The following is a 20325-nucleotide window of genomic DNA, read 5'->3' as shown; positions in this document are numbered from 1 at the left end:
TGTCCTTGCCCTCCAGAGCCTCCTGCAGTCTAACACAGTTGCCAGGAGAGGAAAGGGCATCATCTGTGGTCGCTGGTTGGTGTGAGCAAGGCTGTGGGAGAGGTGGAAGACAGGATATGACCCCCACTGAGGCCTCCCCTGGGACACAAGCAGAAAGCCCAGCTTCCAGAAGAGCAGGATCTGGTTGCCTTCATTCAGCACACACTTCAAGAAGCTTTCTAGGGTGCTCTGTCCTGTGCCTTATTCAAGTATGGTGAAGATTGAACTGCCACTAATGTGGTAAGTGCCAAACAGACACCAGTTTGAGGAAATCAAGGAAGGCTTCCTGGAGGAGACAATGTCAGAGCTTTCTTCAAGGGCAAAAGCATGAAGGCTAGATGTCACTGGGACCAGCAAGGAAGGGACAGGATACCCAGGAAGAAGAGGAAAACTTGGGTGTGGCCAGAAAAGGAAGGAGTTACTTGGGTTAGGATGGAGAATTTGGGCTTTGAACTGAAGGTAGTGGGAGCCAATTGAGGGCATAGGGGAGAAGGACACCATCAGATAGACGACGGCGTGTTTGGAGGTCAGTGAAGAAGCTGATGCAGAGACCACGCCAAGCCAGGCAGTAGGGACAGTGGGTGGAAGCACCCTGGGAGAAGAGGACCCAAGGAGGCAAGAGTCCTTTGTGGGGCTTCCTATGAAGCTGAGCTGGAGTCCCAGCTGGTGTGTGGAGGGACAAAGCGGGGATCACAAAGGAAGGCTGCAGAGGGCAGAATCTTATTTGGTCTGGGCAGATGACAACCAGGCCCTGCCCTCTGCACCAGTATGGACCCCAAAATGGCCCCCTCTGCTACCTGATGACTGCTGGGCAGCCAGACATGACAGTCTTTGCATGCCAGGATAACCAAGTTCACATATTGTCCCATCACGCGGGATGCCTCTGGGGCAACACCCATCATTACCAGATTTACCCACAGTCCCTGTGCCTTCTGCTTCCCTGGGGCAACTGGCTCCACCCCAGTCATTTCCCCGGGCTAGAGCAGGGCTCCTGAGGAGCCATCTGAGCTTCTCCCCTGCCTTTTCCTGGGGCTGGCCTTCAGGTCCTGGCTGCCCAGCATATCAAGAGTCAGCCTCTCCTGGGCTTGTCTCAATGTCTGAGAACAAGAAACTCTGGTTTCCCACCAGGGCCCAGTTGGAGAGGAAACTCTATCTGGGAGGCTGAATGAGGGAGCTGGCTGGCCTTCCATTCTACTCACTATTGGCTCCCCAGGGTGGAGATAACACAGCCCCTCTGAGCCCATTTATCTTTGGACCCCAGGCTGGGAGGTAGCTGTTTTGAGGTGGGGACAGACACAACTTGGTGATCTTTTCTGACAAGGGCCTGGTCACTGGGTGGAGTAAGGGGACCAGGTCCAAAGGTCCCTTTGCCCCATCATTCTCAGTGTCCAGCAGAGGCCCTTGAGGAGGAAAAGCCTGGGGGGGAACTCCTTGCAGAGGTGTTTGGGAAGGTGGGAGGGCCTGGAGTGGAGCTAGAAGGGATCTGGCATGGGAGTGTCTGGGCTGGGTGCAGGGCAGGAAGCGCAAGGAAAGATGTGGGGACAGGGGATGTCGCAGGTAGGGCACAGGGCAAGAATGTTTGTGGGGTTATGATGCACAAAATGGCCCAGTGAGGACTGCCCATCTCCCACCCAGCCCTGGCAGAGGCCACTTCTTCCTTGCAGGCTCCGACCAGGTCAGTCAGCCCAACATCTTACATCCAAGAAGTGTCCTTTAAGCCCCTGGCCCGGCTGCTGGTTTGCCTTCTGCACTACAGTCACGGAGGGCGGAGTGCCCAGGGTCAGGAAGGTGGCAGGGGAACAGAGGACACCAATGGACCCCTTCCTCGGCCTCCAGGCCCTACTCTGGGTAGGAGAGTCCCTACCCAGAGGACGCATAAGGTAAGGGGATGTGCGCTGTGGGAAGAGGGCCAACCCTTCTCGCTTTTAACCCAGGAATGGGGAGAGCTCAGTCGCTTCTCCACTACAGATGCGCATTGCATTCGCTCATCTGTTCGCTCCCCTCTTGAGCCTAATGTTTCCACTAGAAGTAGGACCTAAAGAACTACAAATTCATGGACTTGGGTAGGCATGTACCGCGGGGCGACCAGGGCTCCTCTGCGGCAGCCCCACCTCTCCTGCCCCTTTTTTCCTCCGGTGAAGAGGTTCAGCCAGAATTCCCACCTGTCCCCCGCAGCTGCCAGAACCCCTCGCGCTGGTCAGCTGCCCACTGGTTCTGTGGAGGTCCCCCAAGTCCCGACCCTGCGGCGAGATCGAGGGCACACAAACTCCAGCGTCCCGGTTTTATTGCAAACTCGGGCTGCACCGGGTAGACAATGCACAGGACGTGGGACGGGAGCAAAGCAGGACTCACGGAGGGCAGAGGCGCGTCTTAGATTAAATGGGTAGCCTCGAGGGGAGGTCCTAGGCCAAGGGTGTGGGTGGGCCCCAAAGGTAGAGGTGGAGCTTGGTCCCAAAGACTGCCACACTAGGGGCTACTAAAAACAATCTAACGACAGAGGGGCTCCAGGGCAATGGGGGCGGGGTCTAAGACAAAGAGGTGTCACCGGAGGAGCGGACCCTAAAACAGGGGTGGTTGGCGGGGCTACCGTCTGGCTTAGTGGAAAGTCTCCACTTCCACCACAGTCCAGTCACCCTGCGGGGAGGCCACGTCATCTGGAGAGAAGCTGGTGACCGAAGTGATGCTGGCACGGGATTCGTCCAGAGGAGACAACAGTTCGGCCCAGCGGCCCAGTTCGGCGTCGCTGAGCGGAGCTCGGGAGCTCCCGGTGACACCACCACCTCCCGCACCCCCTGGACCACTGCCGCTGCCTCCCGCACTACCCTCGGCCGCCGCCAGCAGCAGCGTCCGGCTCAGCAGGTGCTGCACGACGCTAGCCTGCAGCGCCCCCAGCGGCAGCTCGCCCAGGCGCGCAAGCTTTGGGCTCCGCGAGGACACCCCAGTCCCGGGCCCGGTCGCAGCCTTCCCACCACCAGCGCCGGACTCGGGCCCCTGATCCAGTGCTCCTGGTGTGGGAGTCGCCGACTCGGGCCCTTCCGCCTCATAGATGGTGCACAGACCATCAGTTGAGCCAGGCCCGGCAACTGGAGGCCACGGCAGGGCCGATCCTGCCGGGAAAGATTAGACCTTGAGCAGAGAGAGCTGGAAATTCGGTCCCCAATCCAACTGGCCCTCCCACAAGCTGCGAGCCCCGCCCCCTGCCCCACCCACAGCCCGGTCCGGCCCACAACCTCCCTTACCTGGCGCGCCGCGGATTGCCAGTGGTGGAGCCGAACTTCGGCTCCAGGCGGCCGGGTGGCAGGCTGCGAGCTCCGCGTCTGCAGGTGGGGAGGCTGCGGCGCCACCTTCGGGCCCGCTGTCGTAGCCGCGCAGCTCCTCGGGCGTGCTTGTGGCGCTGCTACTGTGGCCGGCCAGGTCCGGGCCGCTCAATGTACTAGACGGGCTGCGCGAAGGTGGCGGCGGCGCGGCGGGGGCCAGTGCCAGGGTCAGCCGTGGACCCGAAATGGAAGCATCTGGACCTGGGGTCGGGGGGCGGCGTGGAACCTGCGGAGGGGGCGAGGCAGGGGTCTGCAGAATGGGTGAGGACAGTGAGGGCGGAGCCTGTGGAGGCGTGGCCACGGGAGAGGGAGGAGCCTGAAGAGGGGACAAGGCCAGAGGTGGGGCATGCTGAGGGGGGGTGGTTGTGGGAGGGGCCTGCAGAGTGGGCAAGACTGAAGGAGAGAGAGGGGGAGAGTCCAGAGGTGGAACCTGTGGAGGGGGCGGGGCAGAGAGAGACAGAGGAACCTGCCGAGGAGGTGAGGCGGGAGGAGAGAGAAGAGCCTGCAGAGGTGAGGCAGGAGGAGAGGGAGAGAGAAGAGCCTTCAGAGGAGGTGAGGAAGGAGGAGAGGGAAGGGGCAAATGGTATGTGGTAGGGGGAGAAGGGGCCTGCAGAGGGGGCGAAGTCAGAGAAGGTTGGGTTTGTATCAGGGAAATGGGCAGGAAAGAAGGTGTGGCTTGCAGAAGAGGGGAGCCCAGAGAAAGTGAGGCCTGCGGAAAGGAGGAAGCCAAAGGAGGAGTGGACTGCAGAGGTGGTGAGGCCAGAGAAGTTGAGGCCTGTATGGGTGGCATGGTCAAGAGAGAGGGAGAGGGCTGTAAAGGGGGCGTGATCAGAGAGGATGGGGCCTGCACAGGGGGCGTGCCCAGGGGAAAGGAAGGGGACTGCAGAGGCTGTGAGGCCAAAGGAGAGGGAGAAACTAGGGGAGCATCCTGCAGAGGGGATGTGACCGGAAGAGAAGGGTCTTGTGAGGGAGGCATGGCCAAAGTACAGGGGTTGGCCTGAAGAGAGGGCGGAGACAAGACAGGACTGACCAGTGGAGGGCTCACAGTCAGAGTGGAAAGGGCTGGCAGAGAGGGCATGGTCAAGGGAGAGGAGGGATTCTGTGGAGATACTGGCGGAGAAATAGGGGTTTGTAGAGGGGCCGTAGCTAAAGGTTGAGGAGCGGACAAAGGAGGTGTGGCCAAGGGAGTCTGAAGAGGGGACCAAGCCGAAGCCTGGGTGGAAAGCACATTCTGCAGAGGAGGTGAAACTGATGTAGCCATGGGCAACGGGGAGACCGAAGCCTCTTGAGGAAAGGCTATATCCTGGCATGTGGGTGGAGCTTGCAGGGGAGGCGTGGCCGGTGGAGAGGGGAGAGTCTGCAAAGAGAGTGGAGCGACTGGGGCTAAAGAAAGGGGCGTGGCTGTCGGGCCAGTTAGTGTCTGTGAATGGGGCGTGACCTGTGGGGAGGATGTGGCAGGAAGATTCAGCAATGCAGGTGGAGGTGGTGTGGTGGGTGGAGAGGGAGGGAGTGTGGCCAGCAGGGGAGCCCCGGAGACTTGGGGAAGTGGTGCCTGTTGTACTGTGGAACCAGGTGGCGAGGACGTGGCCAAAGGAGGAGGAGATACCAGGCCCTGCACTGAGGCTGCGTCCTTTCTTGCTGATGTGGCCTGCAGAGGGCGTAGAGTGTGCAGTCCTTTGGACTTGGGCTGCGAGGTATGTGCAGGAGCTCGCGGAGTTCCACGGGCCAAAGCCCCAGAACGAGCTGGGGAGGACAGTGGAGTAGCATTGGAGCCCAGGGGACGAGAGGCCGGCTTTTGGAGGCTCCCGCCAGCATTGGGGCGCCTCCTGGCGGCTGGGCTGGCCTCTGTGGTACTGTGTTCTGTTGCACTGCTCACTGATTTCCTGGGCAACTCAGTAGGGGGACGTGGCCGGGCACTTGCAGCTGGTCGGGGGAGTCCTGCTTCTGTGCCCATAGCCTTAGACCTCCGGGCAATGGCTGGGGAGGAGGCTCCTGAGGTGGGCCCTGAAGAGTCTGGAGACAAAGCAGAAAATCGAAAGTGCCAGATACCTCCTGGCTAGTCCCCCTCACATCCAGGAACCACCTCATCCCAGATCACATACCCTTTCGTGCTCCAGAGCTCAGGACACTTTTTTTGGGTGCCTCTGGGGTTTTTCCTCTGGCCACAGGTTCCTCAGCTGGAGGCCTGAGCCCCTTCTGTCCAACAGGGCCTGGCCTGGGGACAGGAGGGACCAGCTCTTTATTAGACCTCCCAATTTTACATTTTCCCATATGTAAAATGGGGCACATACCCTCTCTGCCATCCCCAAATGACTTTCACCCAATTTGCACCTATTTATATGCAAAAGTTCCTAAGCCCCTAACTCATGTGTAACATTAGAAAGTTCAGCCCAGCAAAGTGACACAGCCTAATCCCAGCAACTTGGTAAATTGAGGTAGGAGGATCACAAGATCCAGGCCATCCTCAGCAATTTGGCAAGACCCTGTCTCAAAATGAAAAATAAAAAGGGCTGGGGATGTAGCTCAGTGGCAGAGTGCTTGACTAGCATGTGTGAGTCCCTGGGTTCCATCCCCAGTACTGTAGAGACAAAAGAAATTAATAGCAGTTTAGACTGTGACGCTAACCCTTGCTTAGGGAACTAAGGAGGTGGGGCAAATTACCTGGCAGTCCCGCTGGCACGCCCTGGGCTGGAGATAGAGCCCTGGCCTGGGGTCTTGGCAGAGGCCCTTTCCCCTCTCCCAGCCGCTGCGGGCCTGGAGGCTGCAGGGAGAAATTTTTAGTTAAGGTGCCCCGGAAGGGAGTCTCAGAAGCAAGAGGAATGGGTCGGGGTGGGGTTATGGGCTCAGAACTGAGGGAGCTGGGTACCTGGACTCCGCGGACCTGCTCCAGCGCTCCGAGTCGGTGCCACTCGGGCTGCAGCCTCGGGAACAGCGGCTCCGCTGACGCCCCCACCTCGTTCCGCCAGGGGCCTTCTTCCCATAGCTCCGGTTGCTCCCAAAACTCGAAGGGCTGCGGCGGTTACTGGGGGAGGAGGTCGAGGAGACCCTGGGGGCCTGGGGGTCGCAAGACCGGGAGGACGAGAAGCCGGCGTCCGCACGGCAGCCCCTGTCTTGGCCTTGTCCTTCTTGTCCATCCCGCACCTGATGAGGAGACCGTCGGATCAGTATCCCAGCTCCTGACCCCCTGCGTTGCCTGTTGGGATCTAGACCCCGGCACCTCGCTGCCCTTTCCCCAGCATCGCCACCCATGGGTGTGCAGACCTCCGCCCGGGCCTGGTTTCCCTTCCTTCCCACACACCCACACCGGCTCACGAGCCGGTCTGCTCATCCGAGCGCTCGAGTCCCACCCCAGCCCCCTCCCCTCCCTCGCATAGACATCCACGCCCTACCCTTCGCCCCACGGGAACCCCGAAGATCAGCCTCGGCGAGAGAGGGCAGCCAAAGGGTCCAGATGCGGGGGTCCCGAACGCACGCCCTTGTCTCCCCACCGTCCCCCAGCGCCATCCCCCATCCTCCCCAAGGGATGCCAGCACCTGCCACGAGACAGAGCGGCCCCTCGGCCCCGCGAACTGGCTACCGGAGACAAAGAGCCGCGTCCCGGGCCCGCCCCCTCCCCCAGCCCGGCCCCGGCCCGCGCCCGGCCCCTCCACCTGCTCGCGGCTCGCTCACCTCCGGCTCCGGCCTCCCGCCGCTCCACCGAGGGTCGCCTGGGGTGGGGCGGGGCCGGAGCACCGCGAGCGGCGGGAAGGCCAGCGGAGGGGGCTGCAGGCGGCGGCGCCGGGGGAGCCTGGCGGGCCCCGCCCCTCGGCCGCGGGCGGGGAGCCCGGGGCGCGCGCTGGATCCCAACCCGGGAGCGCGCCGAGGGGTGGGGAGAGGCTCGCGTCGGAGGAAGGGGCCGCCTCTCGTTGGTCAGAGGGAGGCCTATTTCCGCGACTCCGCCTAAAGACCCCAAAGACTCAACGAGAGGGACTCGGCGGGGAAATCACTTGGGGACCCCCAGTCCTCCCCACATGCACTCACGCACCTGCTCCGACCAGCACCCCAACCACCTGGAGACCAAGGCCCGCCTGGACGCGGATAGGCTGAGCCCTGGCAACAAGGGGGCGGGACCACCGCGCCTCTGGCCCGCCGACCAATCCAGACACTGTGTCCCTCGTCCCTGTCGTGGCCTTCGTGACTGTGGAAGCCTGGCCGCCCAGGGGTGTCTGGGGGAATCTACCCCAAGGCTTTTCTCAGACCCTATGAAAGCCCTTAGCTAAGGTGGGCTAGGTCTTGTTGCTAGGAGACCACGGCCCTGGGAAACTAGAGGATGCTAGGCAGACCCCAGATTTTTGGGAAGAGGAGGAAGGGAAGGATGGGAAAGAGACAAGAAAAACAGTATGGTGAGAGTATGGTATGGTGACAGTATGGTGACCCAGTCTTCTGTAGGGCAGAGCTCTTCCACTTCCACACCCTCCCAGCTCTAGGTCACAGCAGCGAAGGTTTCCCGCCAGATTTGGGCTTTGGGGAGACAGACTACCAGGGGCTGGGTGGTATCAAAACAAGTGCATGAAGGATCTGAGGACACCTTTTCCGACTGCCTGAATCTAGCTTGAGCAAGTGGGAGGTGTCCTTTCAGATATCTTCACCTGACATCAGGGGGCCTCAGCAGAGATTGACATGAAGGGTGTTCAACCAAAACTCTGGAGGTCTAGTGGCCTCCGAAATAAAAGGATTCTTGAGCCATTACAGTTGCTAGACAGAAAAAGGACAAGGTCCTGGAACAAGTTCCCATAACTTTCAGAAGCAGAGCTGGATAGAAGTCGGCAGTATGTCCACTGGGCCTAGAGATAAAAGCATTTTTATAACAAAAATTTGGGGAAGGCAGGCATGAATTGTTTCACTGAACTTTCATGGCTATAGATAAAAGGAACAGGGTAACAAAATCATGCAGAGTTTTCCGATAGGAAACCTACATTCAGGAACATGGTTTTGTTGTTTGGGGACCACTTTTAACTTACTAACTCCCTTATCTCTCCTCCTCCTCCACTCTCTGGCCCTTACAATTAAATTGAGGATATCTCCGAATTTTTCTCTGATCAAGGGGGTGTAGACTAAAGCAGGCAATGGCCATTCTCAGGTGCCCTGTGCTGACCTCCTGATGAACCTCCCCTTGTATCTGAGGCTTTGTCTCCTCTATCAGCCAAGTTCTCTCTCCATGTTGTGCTTTCTGCCTTGGTGCCTCCTGACTCCCGGCTCACAGTCCCTCTTCACCCCATCCCAAAGAATCAGCTCCCTGTCACATGTGCACACATGCATGCTCACACATGCACCACTGCACACGGGTATGCACGCATGCACAGAGACATGAGCAATCCATCTTCTGGAACTCAGAGGGCTTCTTGATGAGGGTGTGGCTAGAAGTAGGAGACTGAGCTTTCTCCATCCAAGCTTGGTGCCCATCTGAATTTCCAAAGATGGAAGAAAGAGAAAGATGGCAAGCTCAAAACTGAATGCCCTTAGCCGGGTGTGGTGGCGCATGCCTGTAATTCCAGCGACTCAGGAGACTGAGATAGGAAGATCCCGAGTTCAAAGCCAGCCTCAGCAACTTAGCAAGGCACTTGCAACTCAGTGAGACCCTGTCTTTAAATAAAACATAAAAAAGAGCTGGGGAGGGATGTGGCTCAGTGACTAAGCCCCTCTTAGTTCAATTCCCAGTATGGGGCGGGGACGGGGGTGGGGGTGGGGTGGGGGTGGAATTGAATGCCTTGCCTTATCCTCCTGATTGGATCATTCTAGGCCTTACCCCCTCCCCAGGTCTCCTGATTGTCACCTATGTCAGCCACTTGTGGCATGACAGCAGCTTGGCTCCCCTGCCTGCCTGTTCACCCATCTCCAACAGCACTCCCCTTCTGGGTCACTGCCACCTGCCAGAGGCTTGATCTCCTGCCTTCTGACCGTGATGCAGGGGATCCTCCAAGGCTACATTGACCCCACCCTGTATTCAGTTGGGATCTGGACTCTGTTCTCCTATAAAAACACTCCCCAAATGTCGATGAACAGGGGAATGGAGCCAGGTGCAGCGGCATGTACCTGTAGACCCAACTACCTGGGAGGCTGATACAGGAGGATCACTTGAGCCCAGAAGATCTGGGTCAACCTGGGCAGCATAGGAAGACCCAGTCTCAACACAGCCAAGGGAATAAACAACACAAATAAAGTATGCCTGCAAGAGAATAGGACTGAACAATTAAACAAAGACAACAACACAGAATACTGGCACACTGAAAATAGTAACTGATCTGAAAAGCATGACAAAGAAGACACATACACACACACACACACACACACACACACTATAATTTCATTTATAGAACATTCTAGAAAATGCAAACTAACCTATAGTGACAGAAAGCAAATCATGGCTTGCTTAAGGATGGTTGTGGGGGAGGAGGTTAAATGAACCGCCTAGTACAGCCACTCTCAGGTTACTGACCCTCAGAAATTATGTGAAATAATAAACACTTGTTATAAACTGTTAAATTTAAGGGAAATTTGTTACTCAGCAACAGATCTGTGAAATTCACATTTACAAAATCTTAGGGTATTAAATAACAAGTATTCGTGAGAATGTGGAAATATTGGAATCTTTGTGTGCTCTTGGTGGGAGAGTAAAATGGTGCGGCCCCTGTGGAAGACAGTATAGAGGTTCTTCAAAACATTAAATAGATACCACATGATTCAGCAATTCCAATCCAGGACTTACACAAAAGAATTGCAAATGACAATTTAAGGAGATTGTACCCCCCACCATAAGCATAGCAGCATTATTCACAATAGCCAAGTGTAAACAGAATAATCAGAATGTGGTCCATCCATACAATGGGATTTTATTCAGTTTTAAAGAAAATTCTGCCAGGCATGATGGTGCACACCTGTAATCCTAGCTGCTTTGGGGAGGCCAACTCTAGAGGATCACAAATTTGAGGCCAGCCTCAGCAATTTAGCAAGACCCTGTCTCAAAATCTAAAAGTTTTTTGGGTTTTTTTGCCAGGCATAGTGACACACACCTGTAATCCCAGTGGCTCAGGAAGCTGAGGCAGGAGGATTGTGAGTTCTAAGCCAGCTTTAGCAAAATCGAGGTGCTAAGCAACTCAGTTGAGACCCTGTTTTTAAATAAGATACAAAATAGTGCTGGGGTGTGGCTCAGTGGTTGAGTACTCTTGAGTTCAATCCCCCCCACCCCCCCGTACCAAAAAAAATTTTAAAGTTTTTTTAAAAAGGGACCATAGTAAAGTGTGGCTGGATTCAATATTTAGTACCAGAGACAGGGAAGGAGATAAAAATAAATAAATAAATAAAATTTTAAAAAGATGGAAATTCTGATACATGTTACAATGTGGATGAACCCTGAGAACATTGTGCTCAGTGAAATCGGTCACAAAAGGACAAATACTGTATGATTCCACTTCTATGAGGTCCCTAAAATAGACACATTCATAGAAACAAAAAGTAGAATGGCGGGTATGAAGGCTCGGGGAGGGGAGGGAGAGTTAATTTCAAAATGAACAAGAGTCTGGCAATGGATGGTGGGGACGGATGCACAAGAACATAAATGTCTTCCATGCCCCTGAGCTGTGCACTTAGAAACTGGAGCTGGTAAATTCCACGTTATGTGTATTTTACCAATTTTTTAAAAGCTGGATATTACCATTAGGTAAATTGCCATAGGAATGGGATTGCGAAGTGGGAGCTTCCCATAGAACACTTGGAAGGCATTTTCAGGATTTGAGCTACAACCCAGCCATTCCATTCAGACATCTGCAACTGCAGCAGGTCCCCTGCAGTCCTATCAGTGTCCCTGAGCACTCTCAGTGCCCATGCCCAGGGAGGGCCAAAGGGCCAGAGAGCCGCCCCTCCATTCCCCTTCTCCAGAACAGCTCTCAATGACAGATGGGCTGGTGGCTAGATACTTCCAATTCCCTCACGTCTTTGGTGGAAGAACCTGGAGGTGTCTCCATCATCTCCTAGATTTCCCCCAGCAGAGTGGACTTCAGACTGCCCACAGCACTAACCTGCCTTTTATCCTCATTAACAATAAACTGGCTTCTTGCTCCTCCTAGTCTCACTTCCTCATTTCCCTACTGCTTTATCCCCAGGATCACCTGCCAGATAAACTATTTGCATCAAATTCCTCCTCTCCGCGGGTGAGGTTGGAGGAGATCAAACCAAGACAACCTTCCATTAATCACACATCCATCAATCAATTATTAATGCCTGCTGTGTCAGGCACCGTTCCAAGGGCCAGCAGGAAGCAAAAGCCAAGTGACTAGGGCTGGTACTCCACTGACTAGGATTCTTGCACAAGGAGACTAGCATTTGCATAGATTGCAAACAAACCTCCGGGGCATGGATCCCAAGGACAACCTTTCTGAAAGGTCTGAGCCTCCGGGAGGTCCTCGGAACACTTTTTCCGGGGCCACTGATTCAGCCTGATTTGTTATAACTACAGCACTTGTCGGAATCTGGTACTATCTTATTCCCGCAATTGTTTGTGTACTTAATGTCTGTCTAGAAAAGAAACTCTGGGTCTAGGATGTAGCTCAGCAGAAGAGTGGCTTGAGTAGCACAGGTGAGATCCTGGGTTGCATCACCAGCACCAAAAACAAAACAAAACAAAACAAAAAAACAAAGAATCTAATGAACACCCAAGAAGTTTCTGGACTGCCTGCGGTAGTACCCAGAGGGCCTTTGATTAGGCGAGCCCAGCTCTAAATGCCTCAGGCTGTCTCAGACATTTTCTTTTCCTCCATGGGGGAGGGGGCTATTGGGCTTTCCCTTGTGAAGGGATTTTTAAGACCAAGAGTAGATCAAAGTTCAGACCTGGCCGCCTCCAGGTCTAAGAGAGAGGTCTGCTTGATTTGCTATTCTGTGACCCAGGCCAGGCTCCCCACTAGGTGACAGCAAGGTTAGGGTGGTGGTGGGAAGGCAAAGTCTTGGTTTCCAGAAGTGGGGTTCCCAGACTAGAACTCCATTCCCAGCTACCAGAGTTCTCTGGCCCCTCCCTGCAGCCCCCAGGATCTGGGAGCAGCCTGCCCCAACTTCCCCGAGGGTGGGCCACAAGTCTGGACAAGGACAGTCAGGCTAGGACCCCCACTGGGCTGGCTGCTTTGGGCTAGGCCCAACTCCTACCCCAAAGCCAGAACAGTAGAGGGAAGCCCCCCCCCCTCCCCTGCTCCTCAAAAAGGAGCCATCTTCCATCTGAAGACTCTGGTCACCTGTGTCTTGGTCGGCTTCGAGGCCAACTGGCAGTGCCTCAAGTAAGGGTTGGGGGAAACATTTCCACCCATTGCTGACACCTGTCCAGAAAGACGACCATAATATAGTTTTGAGAGCCCAGGACTTCCCGTTTCCTCAGTTTCCCCCCTTGCAGCTGGACTGCAGACTCCTAAAGCCCCTCCGCTGGGGCCGGCTCTGCGCCCACCTGGGCAGAGCAGGATGGCGACCCCTCGCCTGTCGGCGATCGTGTGGCGCCCAGAGCCGGGTGGACCAGCGAGGCGGGCCGAGCTGTCCGGGGGCGGGGCGGGGCGGGGCGGGGCGGCTCTCCGGCTCCTGGCCCGCCCGCTCGCCCTGACTCACCCTGGCGAACCCGCCCGGGAACTCTGCGGGAGTCCGGGCTGCTCCGCTCCCAGAGACCTAGGAGTTGGGCCCAGCGTCCACCCCGGAGCTGTGAGTAAGGGGCTCTCCGCCCGCGGGCGTGGGATGACCAGGTGGGGGTCGGACTGGCGCTGGAATCCCGCGGAGGGAGGATCGCTCAGGTGCTGCAGACTCTGTGGCCTGGGCGGGACGTCCGGGACACACCGGGAGCTGGCGGGTGGGTGCGCAAACAGAGGCAGGCCCCAAGGTCGCCTGTCCTGGGAACCAGGCAGACCCAGCCAAGTAAGGAAACCTTCAACCGTCAGGGGTGGACCTTGGGGGTCGCGATCTCCATATCCTGTACTGGGGCTGGTGACTGAGAGGTCAGACAACTTGTCCCAGCGAGTTTCTCAAAGCCCCAGAGCCTTTCCACTGGGGGTCCGCACCAGCTGCTTTCTGAGATTTTTGAACTTCAACACTCCCCAGACCCCAAGTTCCTGCAAGGGAAGCTTGGAAACTGTGCTGGTGGGCTGAGTCCACAGGCTGGTCAGAGATCTGCTAAGTGGGCTATGCTCCCCCATTCCCCACCTCAAGTTCCCCTTGTGAAAAAAGCAGGAGTTGAACTTTGTGCTCTTCAAGGCTGAAAGCCTGCTGTTTCTTCCGGGCTGTGGGTGAGGAGGGGTCTGCCTCCCGCACCCCCCACCTCTACTCCAGCAGTAGGAAACTAAACACCACATCATGAGGAGCAAGAGGCCTGAGGGGCCCAGAGACAGGGAGCAGGAGTGAGGCCCAGGAGAGGGGCCTGGTGGTCCTAGATGGTGAGACCCCCATCCTGACCTTCTGGAACACCCCTTCAGGGTTCTTTTTGTGGAGATGCCATATCACTGTGGGAGGTGCCTTCCTGAGACAGAGCATTAAGGGCCGTCAAACAGACAGGTGAGGGGACTGGGATGGAAACCTTGACAAGTCACATCTCTCCTCCAAGTCTGGAAAACAAGAGCCCAGCACCCAAGCTCTCCAAGTTGGGAGAAATGACACATTGAGAACATCTAATGGCACACATTGAGTGTGGTCCCCATTGCCATTTTTTTCTGCCCCTACCCAAGTTCCATCAGCCCCTCTTTCTGGACTCTGCCACCAGCTCTGCTCAGACATGGGGGGGGGGGCACCCTTGTGTCTGCGGAAATTTAATGGCAGGTTTGGGACCAACAGGTTTGAGTCATGGAGACGGATAATGATAATCCCCTGCATCCGCCTCCGATTTATCCGCCTCCCCTGGAGTCACTGAGAAGTCCAAGGGGACCCTGAGGGTTTCTGTCTTTTTGCCTGTGGTTGTACACCCAGGAGGGTGGGCAGGCAGGGGGTGAAATTTACATCAATGTGAGATGGGTCCTGAATGGTGACCAGGACAAGGAGTTGGTTCCTACCAGCGTATGTGGGTGGCATTGCTGCCACTGTCCCCTGCAAAGAAACAGCATTCCTCAAAGGCCACCCTGAGCGAGTGGCTGAAACTCAACACAGACGTTATAGCTCCCTTGTTCTGGGTCTTCCTTCTGCTCAGTGTGTACCCTCATACACAAATGTGTGTGCTCCAAAATGTCCCCAGGTGTCCCTTTTGAATGGCCACCATGTACAGTCATCCCCTGGGGTTGCTGAGCTGCTTGGGCTTTTCTCTGGATTAGATGCTACTGATGAAGGCTGGAAATATTCTTCCTTGGCTTTTGGTGTAGGCCTGGGAGTGTTAGTGAGCGTGGGGGATGGGCCACTGTGAGAGGATCCTGCACTCTGGGTGAATGGGGCGGACATGAGTGTCCATCATGTGCGGGAAGACCCTGGGCGCCTCCTTGCCTGCAGATCCCCCATATGAAGGTGGGAGCCTCAGAGGAAAGTGGTGAGGGACAGCCTGAGGGCTGGTGGGCAAACCTGCATTCTGTGTCACCATCCCCACCCTGACTTTATCACTCAGGAGTCATTACAAAACCTTTGGGGACTAAAAAGGGAGGCAGAGATGTGAGCACAGTTGGCTGAGGGATGAGACAAGAGCCAGGGCTTCCCTTCTCTACCTAATCCAGCCTTTGCCCAGTGACAGGATGGGGACAGGAGACTCTTAGAAGCCTGCTTAAGAGAGAGGTGATGGAGATGGGTAAGCTCCGAAGCTGGCAAGGGTGAGCTGCCTAGGGACCCCTGCGCTTCCCCGCCCCCCCCAGCCGTGGCAAGTGGCTGCCTGCCTCAGAGGGTGACGTCCCAGCTTTGTGCCCCTCGCCCCCGTCTGTGACTTGGGCTGGCCAGACTGTATTGCAGTAATGATACCTTGGTCAAAAAGGAAGCCAGGGACAGAGGAGTGGGCCGGAAGCCAGGAGCCTGGCAGTGCAGCTCCCTGCCAGTTGTAGGTGTCACCCGGGAGCATTCCACTTGTGGTCCTCCACCCTTGGCCAAGCCAACACTCCCCTCCCTCACAGAGCCCAGTCTCTAGTTTGTACCTCAGGCGCTGGGTACAGCCCCCTTGGAAACTCTGGTGTCTAGGTCACACACCACCCCCAGGGCTGACTACCTTGGCTGGGCCACTCCCTAACCCCGGGGGCCCTGGTAACCAGAGCAGAGCCAGGTTCCAGCCAGGTTCCAGCCAGGCTGCCAGCCGGCTTTTCAGGTTAGAGGTTGGAGGTGGTGCCCAGGAGCACCCCTGGAGGGGGTGGGGGACCCACACCCCGGAAGTCCTGAGCTGTGGGGCACTCTCCTGCCCGGTGGCAGTGAGATTCTAGGCTGGAGTCAGGCAGCCCCAAGTGGGTGTTTTGGGGCTTCCAGCATCAAGGGTGGGAGGGGCATGCTGGGTTTGGGGAGAAGGCCACATGGGAAGGCCGGGGGACAGGAACCCTGTGGACTGTCCCTATTGAGCTCTGAGAGGGCAGACAGAGTCAGATCAGGGCAGGAGAAACAGCAAGATCTGGAGCCCTGGCTCTGGGAAGGAGGTGGGGTCTGGCAGGGGGGAGCCTAAGAGGAGAAGCTGGGCACATGGCTCCTGTCAGGGAGCACAGGCTGTGTCTGCCCCCCTGCCAGGAAGGCACCCCTTCCTCATGATCTCTCTATACCTGTCTCCTTGTTTGCTGTAGGCAAGATGATCCCCGTGGCTGAGTTCAAGCAATTTACCGAACAGCAGCCAGCATTCAAGGTGCTCAAACCCTGGTGGGACGTGCTGGCCGAGTACCTCACCATAGCGATGCTCATGATTGGGGTCTTTGGCTGTACCCTCCAGGTAAAGGACCGGGCCATCGAGGGGCAAGGCCGCACTAGAAGCCTTCCTGTCAAGCCCTTGCCCGCCTGCAGACCGATTCTGGCCCCTTACCTCCCTTCCACCACTGGGGGTGGCCTCTGAGTCCTCCTGTGGTGTTCCCTGCTTTCACAACACTCTGTCTATCCCTGGAATCTAGAAAGAACTGCGGTTGCTGACTTTGGTAAGACTGTTGACATCAAGCAGCACAGACCAAGTGGCTTAAACACCAGAAACTTATTACGGTGCAGTTGGTTCTAGAGGGCAGTGGAGATCAAGGTGCTGAGGCAGCGGGGTTCCTCCAAGGACTGTGAGGGAGAATCTGTGCCCATCTTTCTCCTAGGCTTTGGCAGCCCCGAAATCTTGTGGCATTCTCCTTGTGTCTATGTCCAAATGTCCCCTTTCTATAAGGACACGGTCCTACTGGATTAGGGTTCGCTCTCATGGCCTCATCTTGATTACTTCTGCAAAGACCCTTTTCCAAAGAAGGCCACATTCACAAGGGATTGGAGGTTGAGGACTTCAACATCTTTTTTTCAGACAAGGACCGATGTGGAGGTTTAGCACCCACCCCCCACAGTCAGCCAGCTGGTAAGGGTCTAGGACCAGGGTCTCTCACCTTCAGCCTGCTTCTGTCCCCTGCCCCCTGCTTCATGATCCCAACACTCTGCTTTGCCACCTCCTCATTCTCAGGTGACACAGGACAAGATCATCTGTCTGCCCAGTCATGAACCCCGGGAGAACCTATCAGAGGCTCCGTGCCGGCAACTATTGCCTCGGGGGGTCTCTGAGCAGATGGGAGGTCTCCGGCAGCTCAGCGGCCTCAAGAACAACCTGGACCTGCAGCAGTACAGCTTCATCAACCAGCTGTGCTACGAGACCGCCCTCCACTGGTACGCCAAGTACTTTCCCTACCTCGTGGTCATCCACACACTCATCTTCATGGTCTGCACCAGCTTCTGGTTCAAGTTTCCTGGCACCAGCTCCAAGATCGAACACTTCATCTCCATCCTGGGCAAGTGTTTTGATTCACCGTGGACCACACGGGCCTTGTCTGAGGTCTCTGGAGAGAACCACAAGGGCCCGGCTGCCGGACGGGCTGCAGCGATCGTGGTGACCACAGCGGGGACAGGGACAGGGAAGACAGGTGAGGGAGAGAAGGAAAAGGTGCTGGCAGAGCCTGAGAAGGTGGTGACTGAACCTCCTGCCGTCACCCTGCTGGACAAAAAGGAGGGCGAGCAGGCAAAAGCCCTGTTTGAGAAGGTCAAGAAATTCCGAGTGCACGTGGAAGAGGGTGACATCCTCTACACCATGTACATCCGGCAGACGGTGCTCAAAGTCTGCAAGTTCTTAGCCATCCTGGTTTACAACCTGGTTTATGTGGAGAAGATCAGTTTTCTGGTGGCCTGTCGGGTGGAGACCTCAGAAGTCACCGGCTATGCCAGCTTCTGCTGCAACCACACCAAGGCCCACCTCTTCTCCAAGCTGGCCTTCTGTTACATCTCCTTCGTGTGCGTCTATGGCATCACCTGCCTGTACACCCTCTATTGGCTGTTCCACCGGCCCCTCAAGGAGTACTCCTTCCGTTCTGTGCGGGAAGAGACAGGCATGAACGACATCCCTGACGTCAAGAACGACTTTGCCTTCATGCTGCACCTCATAGACCAGTATGACTCGCTCTACTCCAAGCGCTTCGCTGTCTTCCTCTCAGAGGTCAGTGAGAGCCGCCTGAAGCAACTCAACCTCAACCACGAGTGGACACCTGAGAAGCTTCGGCAGAAGCTGCAGCGCAATGCGTGGGGCCGGCTGGAGCTGGCCCTCTGCATGCTCCCTGGGCTGCCGGACACTGTCTTTGAGCTCAGTGAGGTGGAGGCGCTCCGGCTGGAGGCCATCTGTGATATCACCTTCCCCCCGGGCCTCTCGCAGCTGGTTCACCTTCAGGAGCTCAGCTTGCTCCACTCACCTGCCCGGCTGCCCTTCTCCTCACAGATCTTCCTGCGGGACCGCCTGAAGGTGATCCGCGTCAAATGTGAAGAGCTCCGCGAAGTGCCCCTTTGGGTGTTCGGGCTGCGTGGCTTGGAGGAGCTGCACCTAGAGGGCCTGTTTCCTCCAGAGCTGGCTCGGGCTGCCACCCTGGAGAGCCTCCGGGAGCTGAAGCAGCTCAAAGCGTTGTCCCTCCGCAGCAATGCCGGGAAGGTGCCAGCCAGCGTGGCTGATGTGGCAGGGCACCTGCAGCGGCTCAGTCTGCACAATGACGGGGCCCGCCTGCTTGCCCTCAACAGCCTCAAGAAGCTGGTGGTACTGCGGGAGCTGGAGCTGGTGGCCTGCGGGCTGGAGCGCATCCCCCATGCCATCTTCAGCCTAGGTGCACTGCAGGAGCTGGACCTCAAAGACAACCATCTGCGGTCCATCGAGGAGATCCTCAGCTTCCAGCACTGTCGGAAGCTGGTCACACTCAGGCTGTGGCACAACCAGATTGCCTATATCCCCGAGCATGTGCGGAAGCTCAGGAGCCTGGAGCAGCTCTATCTCAGCCACAATAAGCTTGAGACCCTGCCGACTCAGCTCGGCCTGTGCTTGGGCCTCCGGTTGCTGGATGTGGCGCACAATGGGCTGCGTTCCCTGCCACCCGAGGTGGGTCTCCTCCAGAACCTGCAGCACCTGGCTCTCTCCTACAATGCCCTCGAGGCCTTGCCAGAGGAGCTGTTCTTCTGCCGAAAGCTTCGGACATTGCTTCTGGGGTATAACCACCTGAGCCACCTCTCACCCCACATTGCTGCCCTCAGGGCCCTCAGCCGCCTGGAGCTCAAGGGCAACCGTTTGGAGGCACTGCCAGGAGAACTCGGCAGCTGCACGGGACTCAAGAAGGCGGGACTGCTGGTGGAGGATACCCTTTATGAGGGTCTTCCTGCAGAGGTGCGGGAGAGGATGGAGGAGGAATGAAGACAGGGTGGAGAAGGTGGAGGTAGAGGCCTTTGGATGCTTCTGCCCCAGCAGTGTCTTCCATGAGAAAGGGCCACTGGGTCCAGCCAGGAGAGGAGAGGCAGACATGTCAGCTTTGTGGGGTCCAGGAAAGATCCTGGGACTGGTTTGTCTAGAGAGACACAGGAAGTTGTGGATTTGGGGTGGAACCCCATACAGAAGGATTAACTCAAGAATTCTCAGACAAAAGCCACACCTGTGTCTTTGGCTGTTTGGCATGCCCTCCCTCTGGACATTCCAGCTCAATTAGTGTCACATATGGGAGTGGGGACACATCCCGATGGGATTTCCAACCCTCCCACCACCAACAAAGCAGCTTACATCTGGGGTTCTCTCCCAAGGAGAGGACACAGACACAAGGACCAGCTCCCCAACCTCCACGCCAACTTTGATGCTAAGTCTTTATTTATGAGTCCTTTGCTACAGACATGTGTACCAAGAACAATCGTCCTCCTATCTGGCTATGTGCCAGAATCAACTGAGGGGCTAGGACAAAACAGAACATCTCAGGCCCCACCCTTGAAAGACTCATTCAGGAGCTTGGGTGGGGGCCAGGGACCTGCTAATAAATAAGCATGCTAGGTAATTATGATGCAGGTAGTCCTAAGCCTCTATGATGGAAACACTAACCTAAAGAATAGCTACCTGAATGTCTAGATTCTGTGCCACTTTTAGATTCTGGCCCTTTGAGAACCCAGTGAAAGCTGGGCATCTCCTTCCTTAGGAAAAAAACGCTCCTATCACGCACATGCAAAACTCTGCAAGCCACCTCAGGCAGTTGACAGTTTCCCCCAGAGGACTATTCATGGACTTCCTAAGGTTGGCCAACACCTGCTGTGGCGTCTACATTTTTCTGAGGACAGGCAAGGGCTTTGTTTTTTGGATGTTCCCTGGGTGGGGGGACATGTACCTTTGGATGCTTAATAAATAATCATGATTCTGATCTTTTATGTACACTCCTGTTATTGTCTATATCAGATCAGGCGAGGTGGGCAGCGACCAAAGGAGGCAGATTTTAAAAGGCTGCTGAAAGAGGCTTTATTGAGATATCACTCCGGGGCAGGAGAAGGGTCTGAGGAGAAACCGCCTGGAAGCTTGATCAGACTG

General features: G+C 56.4%; 2 protein-coding genes across 2 annotated transcripts; one reads left to right on the top strand and one right to left on the bottom strand.

The window, feature by feature from the left end:
* Positions 1-2338: 2338 nt before the first annotated feature.
* On the bottom strand, positions 2339-6490 carry Prr36 (proline rich 36). The gene is made up of 4 exons (XM_071604936.1): positions 6223-6490; positions 5233-5369; positions 3279-3672; positions 2339-3146 (listed from the first exon to the last, which is right to left on the bottom strand). The coding sequence occupies exons 1-4, from the start codon at positions 6488-6490 to the stop codon at positions 2635-2637; spliced, it is 1311 nt and encodes a 436-aa protein (XP_071461037.1). The 3' UTR covers positions 2339-2634.
* A 6500-nt stretch (positions 6491-12990) lies between these two features.
* Lrrc8e (leucine rich repeat containing 8 VRAC subunit E) lies at positions 12991-20116 on the top strand. Its single transcript, XM_027954986.2, has 3 exons — positions 12991-13064; positions 16079-16221; positions 16930-20116. The coding sequence occupies exons 2-3, from the start codon at positions 16084-16086 to the stop codon at positions 19177-19179; spliced, it is 2388 nt and encodes a 795-aa protein (XP_027810787.1). The 5' UTR covers positions 12991-13064; positions 16079-16083; the 3' UTR covers positions 19180-20116.
* Positions 20117-20325: the final 209 nt, after the last annotated feature.

Source organism: Marmota flaviventris, chromosome 1, assembly GCF_047511675.1.
Source record: "Marmota flaviventris isolate mMarFla1 chromosome 1, mMarFla1.hap1, whole genome shotgun sequence".
Classification (NCBI taxonomy): Eukaryota; Metazoa; Chordata; class Mammalia; order Rodentia; family Sciuridae; genus Marmota; species Marmota flaviventris.
This window is presented reverse-complemented; position numbering and strand designations above follow the sequence as displayed.

What these genes read in the sequence shown, in the direction of transcription:
- Prr36 (XM_071604936.1), bottom strand. Translation starts at nt 6,490, where the DNA reads ATGGACAAGAAGGACAAGGCCAAGACAGGGGCTGCCGTGCGGACGCCG. An exon ending in AGCAGGTCCGCGGAGTCCAG is followed by an intron (nt 5,370 to 6,222) that starts GTACCCAGCTCC and finishes CTTTGTCTCCAG; the next exon opens with ACTCTTCAGGGCCCACCTCA. An exon ending in GGCAATCCGCGGCGCGCCAG is followed by an intron (nt 3,147 to 3,278) that starts GTAAGGGAGGTT and finishes CTTTCCCGGCAG; the next exon opens with GATCGGCCCTGCCGTGGCCT.
- Lrrc8e (XM_027954986.2), top strand. Translation starts at nt 16,084, where the DNA reads ATGATCCCCGTGGCTGAGTTCAAGCAATTTACCGAACAGCAGCCAGCA. An exon ending in TCTTTGGCTGTACCCTCCAG is followed by an intron (nt 16,222 to 16,929) that starts GTAAAGGACCGG and finishes CCTCATTCTCAG; the next exon opens with GTGACACAGGACAAGATCAT.